This window comes from Ipomoea nil, unplaced genomic scaffold (genome assembly GCF_001879475.1).
Source record: "Ipomoea nil cultivar Tokyo-kokei standard unplaced genomic scaffold, Asagao_1.1 scaffold0268, whole genome shotgun sequence".
In the NCBI taxonomy this organism is placed as follows: domain Eukaryota; kingdom Viridiplantae; phylum Streptophyta; class Magnoliopsida; order Solanales; family Convolvulaceae; genus Ipomoea; species Ipomoea nil.
Genome location: NW_017616696.1, coordinates 5,763,281 through 5,775,099, shown reverse-complemented (window position 1 = coordinate 5,775,099; position 11,819 = coordinate 5,763,281). Strand labels below are relative to the sequence as shown.

The 11,819-nt window shown below is 34.9% G+C and overlaps 1 protein-coding gene across 3 annotated transcripts; it reads right to left on the bottom strand.

Annotated features, from left to right (window-relative positions):
- Nucleotides 1-3,528: 3,528 nt before the first annotated feature.
- Nucleotides 3,529-6,057, bottom strand: LOC109150397 (protein WVD2-like 4). 3 transcript variants are annotated; one of them, XM_019298309.1, is made up of 7 exons: nucleotides 5,888-6,057; nucleotides 5,043-5,432; nucleotides 4,871-4,951; nucleotides 4,662-4,749; nucleotides 4,513-4,584; nucleotides 4,300-4,407; nucleotides 3,529-4,171 (listed from the first exon to the last, which is right to left on the bottom strand). In XM_019298309.1, exons 2-7 carry the CDS (start codon nucleotides 5,429-5,431, stop codon nucleotides 3,767-3,769), a joined length of 1,143 nt encoding a protein of 380 aa, XP_019153854.1. In that variant the 5' UTR covers nucleotide 5,432; nucleotides 5,888-6,057; the 3' UTR covers nucleotides 3,529-3,766. The 3 variants fall into 3 exon arrangements, with proteins under 3 accessions (XP_019153854.1, XP_019153867.1, XP_019153860.1); XM_019298322.1 differs by having other exon boundaries at nucleotides 5,821-6,044; XM_019298315.1 differs by having other exon boundaries at nucleotides 5,882-6,044.
- Nucleotides 6,058-11,819: the final 5,762 nt, after the last annotated feature.

Here is an 11,819-nt window from a genome sequence, read left to right as displayed (position 1 = left end):
ACCAAGAGAATTTTATTTTTGCATGTTTGATTATTCTAATTCAAACTAGGATAAGAGAATAAATAAGGAAATATAATAATGACGTAGGGCCTTTGCTTATATTATTTTAAAAGTGCTTTTACAAGGAGAGTGTGGTTGTTACTAGTTGTTAGGTTATGGCAAGGGAGCTAAGATCTTAATATGTGGACTAACATTTATAATAGACCAAACATAAATATGACATGTCGTTACGGACAAGACGTGGCCAGGTGTATTGACAAATCATAACACCGTGCGTGGTAACCGATCCAACCCTCCTAGACTTGACAATCACATTTCATAATCATTACTTTTTAATCTTTAGGGGGCGTTTGGTTCAGGTTATATAACATAACCAAGGGAATGTGACATTTCAAAGCTCACATTCCGGTGTTTGGTTCATATTATCTCAGGGAATCTAACATTCTCAAGGAATGTCACATTCCCTCCACATAGGATTTTGAAGGGAATGTGATTCCCTTCAAAATCTTAGGTAATGTAAGATAACCTTGGTTATCTTAAGGATATTATAGTGTGTATAAAAGATAACCCTAAACCAAACATGATTATATTACATACCCCAATTTTAACCAAACACAGGAATCTAACATTCCCAGTAATCTAATATTCCCAGCAATCTAACATTCCCTAAGGTAATCTGACATTCCGTGAACCAAACGACCCCTTAGAGTTTATACTACCTAATCGTGGTTCCCGAAAAAGTTGAATCTCAAATCGTAAGCGTTACACATTCTTTGATCCAACAGAGTATTTGGAAGGGTGTAAATCATGTTAATTCAGTTAAACATAAAGGCTAAACATTTGTATATTGTGTACAAGTAACCCCTATCACTTTGAGAGGTTACTTCCACACTGTAGCTGATGAGACTTGATACCGAATTATTGTTTCTAAACTTTACGCACGTGACCAACTGAGCTGCCCATACATGCCTTATACTACCTAATCGTGATACTGTGAGTCATGGTCCATATTAAAAGAAAAGTTATTGATTTACATATTTATTTTTAGCATATTGCATGCTCATTTTTATTGCTTTCCATGTTTATTTTTAAGAGAAAAATAGTCAAATAGGTCCCTAAACTTTACCCCAAAAGTCAATTAGGTCCTAAACTTTAAAAAAGTGCAATTAAACTCTTAAACATGTCAAATTGGGTCAATGAATCCCAAAAACTGGTAAATGACTTATTATTACAGGTCATTTCAATTGTGGCGACCGGCGCCGGAGAAGGCGGCCAACTGGTCGCCTTCACCAATACAAGGTGACCGGCGACGACAAAGCTGTCGCCAGCCGCCGGAATTGAAATGACCTGTAATAAGGGGTCATTTACCGATTTTTAGGTTTCATTGACCTAATATGACATGTTTAAGAATTTAATTGCACTTTTTTAAAATTTAGGGGTCTAATTGACTTTTGGGGTAAAGTTTAAGGGGCCTAACCCTTTTCTCTATTTTTATTTTTTAATAATTTTATTATAATTTGAGACACGTTTTTTTGTTTGTTTGTAAATACTCGTATTCGGCAATTTATATCGTGCACCACGACGCACATAGCAATATGCGCCCAGGCGCAAAACACACACGTTTCAATTGCTGACGTCACTCCGTCTGTCCAAACGGCCCAAACCCCATTATGTGTATTCAGTTAAAAGTTTCTGTGTATTGCGTTATGAGTTTTTGTGTATTCAGTTAAGATTTTCTGTGTAGTCAGTTAAGAATTTCTGTGTATTCAGTTAAGAGTTTCTTTGTATTCAGTTAAAAATTTGTGTATTCAGTTAAGAGTTTTTGTGTATTATGTATCATGTTAGATTATGTGTATTCAGTTATGAGTTTCTGTGTATTCTGTTATGAGTTTCTATGTATTTTGTTATGAGTTTATGTGTATTCGAAACAGAGAATTTTTTTTTTTTTTTTTGGACAATGCACCAAAACGACGTCGTTTTGGATAAGGCGGGGCGCACAATGCATTGTGTACCCTGGTGCACAATATAACGACTGCTCGTAATCTTTACAAGGTAGTATATGTTTTATACTTTCTTAAAAGTAAATTTTCAACCCAAAAGAATCTAAGTCCCCACCTCCAAGTTTGAACCTATGACAAACTACATGATACTACATGATAGTTGGCGATATAAGTTCTTTTTAGTATATTACCTAAAAATAAACATGTAATACACTTGAAAATAAACTAATAATATGTTAAAAATAAACATGTATCAGTGATTCATCTTGGTGTTGGATACAATTTGCCCCATGTACCTAGGTGGCAAATTATACCGTGGATCGCGGTCCAAAACAACGCCGCTTCTTTTAATGAAAAGAAACAGCACCCGTTCCGTATAAAGTAGCTCTGTTTGTATAACATATTCAGTTTCATTTTATATACACGGCAGTTTCATTTCAACACAACTACAGTTTCATTTCGATATAACTACAGTTTAATTCGACATACTCAAATATGTGAAACTGTTATTCAGTTTCATTTTATATACACTATAGTTTCATTACAACACAACTACAATATCATTTCGATATAACTACAGTTTCATTGGACAATATATACTCAAATATGTTAAACTGTTATTCAGTTTCATTTTATATACACTACACTTTCATTTCAACACAACTACAGTTTCATTTCAATTCAACTACAGTTTCATTTGATAATATAAAAACAATATGTGAGACAGTTTCATTTTAGATACACTGTAGTTTCATTTTGTAATTAACACACACAAAATACGGGCTCCGTTAAGCTATAATGGTAGCCGTTTCTTTACTTAAAGAAACGTCATTGTTTTTGGACCATGGTCCACCATATAGTTGCTGGTACTTAGGTGAGTTGGGTCAAAGCATTCTAGCTAACTTCAAGTTGGGCCAAATCTCCATATTGAATAGGCAAAAGTTTGGCAATCCAAAAACAGGCAATTTATATCCTACACCACGGCGCGCGTTGTACTATGAGCCCAGATGCAAAACGACGTCGTTTTAATTATTTTTTTTTTTGAAATTTCCCGCCCCAGTGAATGACAGTAGTTTTTCTTTAAAAAAAAACCCGCTGTTCAGGAATGTACATAATGTTATACTAGAATACACATAATGTTATACATGAATGTACATAATTATATAACAAAATATACATACTCTTTTTAAAAGATAATACACATAATCTAACATAATACATAATAAACATAAACTTTTAACATAATATACATCAACTCTTAACATAATACACACAAATTTTCTGATTCGGATATACATAATTGTATAAAAAGAATGTACATAATTGTATAAAAAATACACATAACTGTATGAACCAATACATATAACGTTGTGAACAAATACACATAATCTCAGCAACTTCCTACCGCGCCTCCCAACACTACCCCAAAACGACGTCGTTTTGGGAGGCGCGCGGCGCACAGTGCTATGTGCGCCGTGGTGTAGGATATAACGATTGCCAAAAACAGTTTGTTATATGAGGAAGGTAGTTGTAAAATCACACAGTTTATGCCGCGAGTCTTTATTTCTTTTCCCAAAAGAATGACAATATATTATATATAGCAGAAGAACAACTTGTGAGTCATTCAAGGTGGAGGAAAGCACAGACACCATATTTGATATTCCCAACTAAGTGGAAAATATTAACCTTTTCAAAAACCTATAGATAATATATATATATTATATATAAGTACAGTGGAAAATGTGGGAACTTTTAACTCCTCTTCTTTAACCTTCAACCGAGACTTGAGCTGGCATCACCACTGTATTTGAAGTGGAAACACATTGCACCTCCTCTTCACCCCAATGCTCTTCAGTTTGATTCTTGGTTTCAGTTTCTGCACAACTTTTCTCATCTGTTTCCTCTGCTTTGGGCTTTGTCTCTACAGGCATCGCGTTGTTCTCTTCAGTTTTGGTCTCTGATGATTGCTGAGAGGGACTTTTCGTTGTCGCTTTTGAGGCGGGGGCGGGGCTAGTCTTTTTTCGGTTTGCTGGCAACGCCCGGGGAGACTTTCCTTGTTCTTTAACAACCTTGGGGCTAAGACAAGATTCTGCACTCTCAGAACTGGCTGCTATTGATGCAGAGGTTTTGTTCCTCCCGAGTTTGGGAGATATAGCACGAGTTATCGGTATCTGTAGAATTTTCAAACACCATAAACATCACATTCAGAGGCCTTAATTTAGTGGTGCAAGTGGACTAGGCTTATTAAGTGGTCTGACTGGACTGAATAACTAGAAGTTGTTAGACAGATAGTTCTTACCTTCTTGAGTTCAACTTTTGGAGGAGGTTCCTTGTAGAAGCTTGGCATAGGTGTAGCTTTAAAAGTCAATGTCTTTCTTAGCTTCTTTATCTCAGCTTCTTGGCTTTCCTGTATCAAAACACAAAAATGCAAGTAGAAGAGTGCCTTAGGTTAAATTAAAGCTAAGGATTAAAACTTAAACTCGAAGTTAAAAATGCATGTAAATTAAACAACTTTGGATTTCGCTTGCAAGTTGTTCTTTTCGACTTCCCTAGCTTGAATCTTCTCCTCTAGCTTTGAGAAGAACTGAAACAAAATAGAGCAGCTTAGAACGAAGATCTATGCACGAAACCATATCAGCGAAACGGTAGAATTCTATCAACCTCTTTCCTTTTCTCAGCACGCTGTTCCAATCTGAAGGAAAATCCAAAACCACCACTAATCCTCCGCTGCCCTTGAGGAGTGGCATTGCTGATGACAATACGAAAGGCAAACGACAGTACAAAATAATGAAGTTTTAGAACAACGAACGACAAGGCTAATAACGAAAGAGACAGATAACGAATTTATAATTCTAAGAAGATAACAGTACGATGAAGTTGTGGAATGAGCATCCTCTTCCTCCTTAATAAGGAGAACATTTGTAATAGGTTTGAAGTTTTCATCAGTTGTTCTGCAAATACATACCACAATTAGGTTGGCAAGGGAAATCCTAATAGTATCTGACATGGAGAAAATGTAAGAAAGATAAGATATCCACTTACCCTTCCAATCCCTCAGTTCCATTAGCAGAAAGGGACTTGTCAGACTGATTCTGGGGAGGTGTTAAAGATGTTCTTCTGCCATTTTTACTGGCATGAACACTCTTCACACCCGAATTAACGCTTTTCGCGGGGAAAGAGGCACTATGAGTCAGGCTAGCCCTCTTTGTCCTAGCCTGATTCTTGGCCACTCCATGAGTCTTTGGAGTAACTTTCCCAGATGATTTACTATGGGTTGAAGGTTTACATTCAAGTGAAGATGAATTATTAGGCATTTCATCCACCTTTTCCTCATTCTCACCCACAATCTCCTCTTTCTTAACTCCCCCATTATCTTCCTCAATCACACCATTCCTTTCCTCTTCAGCCACAACACCATTTCCAGACTCCATTCTACACAAAAACACCACAGATATCCAAATAAGTTTCACAATTTCAATATCCTACCACTTCCACAACATGAAAAGTTTACTAGATTAAAGCCCTACATCATTAAAAACAGAAAAAAAAGGTCTTAAAAGGAAAGAAAACTGGATGCTCCATAAAGGGAGTTGAAACTATTCAGCCAAGAAACACAAAGATACCAGAAAGTAGAATGCTCCAAGAACAACCAAACAGAGGAAGCAATCAAGAACATGAAGTAGAGCACAGAGACAAGCAAAACACAGAGATCCAACAAAATCCAATAAAAAACAATAAATGGGAAATGATCGCTATAGCAAAACAACAGCATCAAGTCAAGAACACAACAGTATCTCATGCAATTTCTCCAAGAACCCACATTTTTTTTTCTTCAGAAAAAAAGGACTTAATGATGAGAGCAAGTGATGAAAGAAGAATACCCCAACTGTGTGAATGGAAGAGCAGAGCAAAGGAATGAGCAATTTATGGGTATTGGGAATTGAAATGCAAGTTTTGGAATGAAAAGTTGGTTAGAGATAGTAGAAACAGTTGGGGAGAGAGAGATGGAGAGTGGGAGTGGTTTCCATGGAGAATGTTAAAAGAAGGAAAAAAAATGGCGAGTTTTTCAAAGGGATGACATGACGGGTGGAAATGACGGGAGTGCCCCTGGTAAGTGGTAACCGTAACTGCCCCTTTTCTCATGTTCATCTCCCTCTCCCCCGCTGTTCATTTAATAAATGAAGTAAAGTGGATGGAAGGAGAACATTCATTTTCAGGTGTCCTTTTCCTCCGCCTTTGATTTTGGATACATATGAAAACAACATATCTATAATAAAATTATAGTGAGAGAAAATTAATAATTGTATTTTTTTTTTGGTACGCAAGGATAAGGGTGGGTGTTTTGGGATTCGGTTCGATTTTTTTCGATTCCGGTATTAAAAAAAATGATACCATTCAGTTTAATATTAGCGTTCGGTATAGTTTTGGTTAAGTTTGAAAAAGTTTGGTTTCAATTCGAAATTAGTTCGGTTCGATTTAAGAACCACAATTTTTACGGAATAATATTTTCTAATTTTCCAAACACACTACCAAACAATACATATTGGCTTTATATAACAAAATAGCAATTCAAAGTTCAAACATACTACTAAGTACTAATTACCATACATCAGTTGGTTTTTTTGCCCAACTGACTCTTCAGTTGACTCACTTGGAATGTTTTGTTGACAAGATGAAGAATTATCTATCTGTATAGTTAATATTAGGAGAACAAGTGTCAAATACTCTATCGTTAATTTTTTTGACACAATTCGTCATTGCTTGGCAAAATATATTTCCAATGCACTAGAAAATAATTTCAATGCATTGGAATATTATTTTTCAGTGCACTGGAAATCAAAACTAAAATGATGTTGACGCACATTAATTTCATAGAAACATGAAACTTGAAACTAAGGGAAATACTGAATATTGTAAGAATAACCCAAGTTAGATATAATTGAGATGCAAAGAACAATTGCGGCAAACAACAAACGTGTAAAGTAGAGAACGAGCCATAAAGAAATTAAATAAAAAATTCAAGAGAAATACTATAGTGAGAATAGGAGTTGAAAGTCGGAGCAGACAACAAGGGACTTGGATTTACTCTTTTATTATTATTATTGTTGTTGTTGTTGTTGTTGTCGTTGTCGTTGTTGTTGTTATTATTATTATTATTAAAATTAAACGGTATTCGGTTCAGTTTAATTTATTTTACCGAACTTTTATTGTTTGGTATATTACTAAATCGAACTAGTTTGGTTTGAAAAAATTGAATCAAATTGCCCACTCTATGTAGGAATAATCATTGTATTGAATAAAGGAGAAATGCGCCCAAAAAAATATATTGTACAAATTATTACTCCGTATATTTAATGTTATTATTAATTTGGAGGGATAAATAAATAATATACAAAGTGTATAGAAAAGTAAGTACAATAGCACAATGTAAAAGTTGTAATGGGTTATATTAACACATTTTTATATAATTTTTAGGTTCTAATTTCACTCACGCCAAACTTAAAATATATAACTCATATATGCCTCATGTGGCTATGTGGGTATGAGTGTATGACATGTTTCTATACCTAAGTGTTTTGAGCATATTATTTCAAGACTATTACATAGAAGGTAAATTAAAAGTTATATTGCAATATTATTTTTGAAAAAAAGTGTTAACTAGACCATTAGACTTTTACACATTGTGCAATTGAGCGATCAAACGAAAAAGTGTGCAATTGGACCATTAAAAATTTAAAAATTGTGTAAATAATATTTTTTACAGGTTACTTTCAAGTTTCTCTTAAATATGATGTCATAATGTCAAATTATATATAAAAAAAATTATTTTAATCATTATTTTTAAAAATTAAAAGAATAAAATCAAATTTTTAACAAAAAATTTCAGAAGAAGATGGAGGTAGTCATTCGTCTACAGTGGATGAAGGGGGAGGCAGCCATGGTTGTCCCACCTTCTTACACAAATCAATATAGTTTGAAGGCTTATTTAGCAATTATCCTTAAATTAATTATAGTATATGCTAAAATTCAACCCAAATTTTTTTAAAAAAAAATTGGGACATTGATGCAAGCACGTAATAAAACACAAAGTTGAGAAAGAGTAATGGGTAGAATGATTGTATAATTTGATATGATACAGATTTGATCTTACAATAATAAATCCAAATTAACATGTGTTAGTTTCATTGTCTGTAATAGAAAAGGGGGAATGGATATGGACCAATGCCTTGAGACATGTTTGTATTCCCTAAGGAGGGTATCCTAGGATAGGAATATATACTAATCCTACCTACCTACTTCAATTCCTGCTCTTTCATTTTATAGTTTGGTAACACTTAATTTTCGGACTAATCACTGATTGTGTTGCAGATGGCAGATCGAGTTAATTACAAGGATTGGAATCTCACCCTAAACCCAAATATTAAGTAATACATATACTACAACCGAAGCAATTTTCCTTTTAACTTGGCGTGTTTTCAATGGATAGCTATTATATTAGATCTTAATTTAATTATCAACAAATTAAAACACATCACATTATTATTAAACAACATTCATTTTGATAGAGATAAAAATTAGATAGATTCAGGTTGAAAATACCTACATTATTCACCATCTCTACTGACTCTGTTACAATGTAGTATCTGTTCATAATTACTTTCTCAACATACTGCTGCAGCACAAAGAGAGAAACTGCCCCCACAGTGGCTCCATCTTATAAGTATTTGCTATATGTTAAATTTAATAAAATATTTTTTTGAATATAAATTTTTTTAACATTTATAATATTCTACATACAAATTTAGCCAATATTCACAAATTATGCTATATACTGTATATAATTTTTTATTTTTTCATATGTTCTTATCATATACGAAGTAACATGATATTGACCCTGTTTGGTAAATGACTGATAGTTGTTAGCTGTTAGTTGATTGGGTTAATTAGAGAGTATAACTAGTTGATAACATTAGTTGATTGTAGAAAGTGTTTGGTAAATTAGCTGTTAGTTGATAGCTGTTTGGTATAATTTCTTTTCTCAAAAAGCTAATTAAAAAAGCTGTTTTGAGCAGCTTTTTGAATTTTAAAATTAGTATTTTAGAGTTACACAAAGCTAATTAACCAAACACTTATATTGATTTTTTAACCAAGTCAAACAATTAACCGTGGTCAAATAAGTCAAAATTGACTAATATGCTAACTATTTTACTAAACAAGGTCATTGCCTTAATATTCAAATTAATAGGACTATTGTATACATGTGCAAAATTATAAATAATAAATCAAAATATATATATAGAGGGATTGGTCAAGTGGAATGAAGAGTATAATCATAAGTCTCCATACATCACTTATCACGAGTAAAAAATTTTACATTCAAATATGATTAAATAAAAGCGAATACTCTTGAGGTGAATGTATTATGTAAATCTCAATTTTTTTCTCAAATCATAATAGTCATAGGTAACATTCACGTTAATTTTCTAATTCTTCAATTCTCCGAAAAAAATAAAATAAAATAAATCCTCAGTTAACAAACACACTTTATACCTTTCTTTGGCTCATTTGGGCAAATTAACTGCATGCAGTGAACTGCGACGTTCTTTTGTTTCATATTTCCTTACTCCTTTGTCACTTTGTTTTTGGTTATATTATTTTGCCATGGTCTTTTTGGACCCAAAAAAAAAAAGGTAGAAGAGCAATATAATGAGAAAACGATAAATGTAATAATTGGAATAGAAATATCACTATATATATTATGATGATATATAAAAAGACGAAATAAGAGGGATAATATTAGTCACAACTAGCCAAGGAACACGAACATTACCTTCTATCAACACACTCATTATGACAATTACGTACACTATAAATATTACTAGTATATTAATATACTTAAAACTATGTACATTATGGCTAATAGTATAAGAATTTGAATATAGATCATAATCCTACTTTTAAAACTATGTAAATAATTTTCTTAATGAAGATCCTACTACTAAAAAGTTTTTAATTTTCACACCAATTATGTGTTAATCCACACCAATATGGCACACTGTGCCCCCAATCCCCCATCTAATGACTAGGTTTGACATATAACTAACACCCTACTCAATGCATTTGACAAAAAAAGTATACAATATCTTTTATCTCTCTTTCGATTTTAAGTAGAGATGACAATGGATTGGGAGTGGGTTGAGGAACGCTACATTCACCACCCGACCCACCTTAAAAAAAAAGTTAATAAAAGTTATAGAAACTACGTACAAATACTTATTTTACTATATATATATATATATATATATATATATATATATATATATATATATATATATATATATATAGAGAGAGAGAGAGAGAGAGAGAGAGAGAATTTGGTTCATACGGCTTAATTTTCCAATCAAGTCGGGATTCATGCAATGGTATCTCTTCTATTTCATCATACGGCTCGGGTTGTTCCTTCTTACCCTCATCACTTCGCTTAGAGATTGTGTTCACCCTAGAACTCCTAGCCTCTCGTCTGTTGACCGCTTGAAGGTGACATTTTCTTGCTGATCGGGCATTTCCTCGTAAGACCCCAACACTCGTCGGGGTTGGGAATTTCATGCAAAGATGTGGCATACAGATGATGCCGCCAATCATCGCGATGGTCGGTCGTCCCAAGATGGCATTATGGAACACATCGCAGATTTACGACCAGGAACTCCATCATCACCTTTATCGCTCGGGGTGGGGTGCCCAACTCCACAGGTAAACTTATATTTCCTTCCGGTTGAACTGTGTCTCCCGTGAAGTTGGACAGAGGAGTTCCAATCGGAGTGAGTTCAATGGGATCAAGCTTGAGCTTTTGGAAGACTTCCAGATAGAGGACATTCACACTGCTCCAGGTGTCTATCATAACTCGTTGAACATCTACCCCTATGATATCAACAGTAACGACAAGAGCCTCAGTACTCTGGTTTGCATCGGCGAGTAGATCGTCCGGTGTAAACGTAATTAGCTCCATTTTTTGTCGCTTGGCTCCATCTTCCGAGTCGACATGATAGACCGGATAGCGCTCTAATGTCTTGCCCCCGTCTTCCAATCCCCCGAAGATAACATGAATTACCTGTTTAGAAGCCGAAGGGGGGGGGGGGGTCGTCGGGGCCCTTATCCTTTTTACTCGAGTCCAACCTCTTAAAAACCTTCTTCCATTAAGATTTTCTGGTTTCGTCCTTCTTTGCTGCAAATTGATCTAATTTGCCCGATTGCAACAAGTCTTCGATAATCTGCTTTAGGTACGTGCATTCCTATGTTTCGTGCCCCTTGCACCGATGATACGTACAGTACTTAGATTTTTCTCGGCCATCCCTAAATGGTTATGGGAGCTGAACCATATTGCATGACTGTGTGTATCGCAGGATGTCCGATGTTGGTCGGTTCAGAGGAGTAAAATCTGTTATCCTTCCCCAAGCCTTGTTCGGGGGATCTGGCTGTCTTCCCTCTGCTCGGCCCGATGGCTTCCGACTAGACCCAGTCTCCTGTGACCGTTTGGCCGCGTTAGCCTCTCCAGCATTTGCATAGTCAGTCACACGACGGATGGCATCCTCATAGGTTGACAGGGGCGTAAAATGAAATCTTGGTACAACGCTCCAGCCCGTAGAGAGGAATGTAACATATTGATCGCGGTGAGGTCGTCCATTTGCTCGAACTCCCCGATCGCTGTCTTCCATCTATTGAGGAAGTCTGATAGGGACTCACCTTCCAACTGTTTAGCCTTCTCTAAATACATAAAATGCTTTCTGACAGTTTTAGAAGTCACAAATTTTTGCACAAACT

What these genes read in the sequence shown, in the direction of transcription:
- LOC109150397 (XM_019298309.1), bottom strand. Translation starts at nt 5,431, where the DNA reads ATGGAGTCTGGAAATGGTGTTGTGGCTGAAGAGGAAAGGAATGGTGTG. An exon ending in GCTCATTCCACAACTTCATC is followed by an intron (nt 4,750 to 4,870) that starts GTACTGTTATCT and finishes TATTGTCATCAG; the next exon opens with CAATGCCACTCCTCAAGGGC. An exon ending in GTGCTGAGAAAAGGAAAGAG is followed by an intron (nt 4,585 to 4,661) that starts GTTGATAGAATT and finishes ATTTTGTTTCAG; the next exon opens with TTCTTCTCAAAGCTAGAGGA.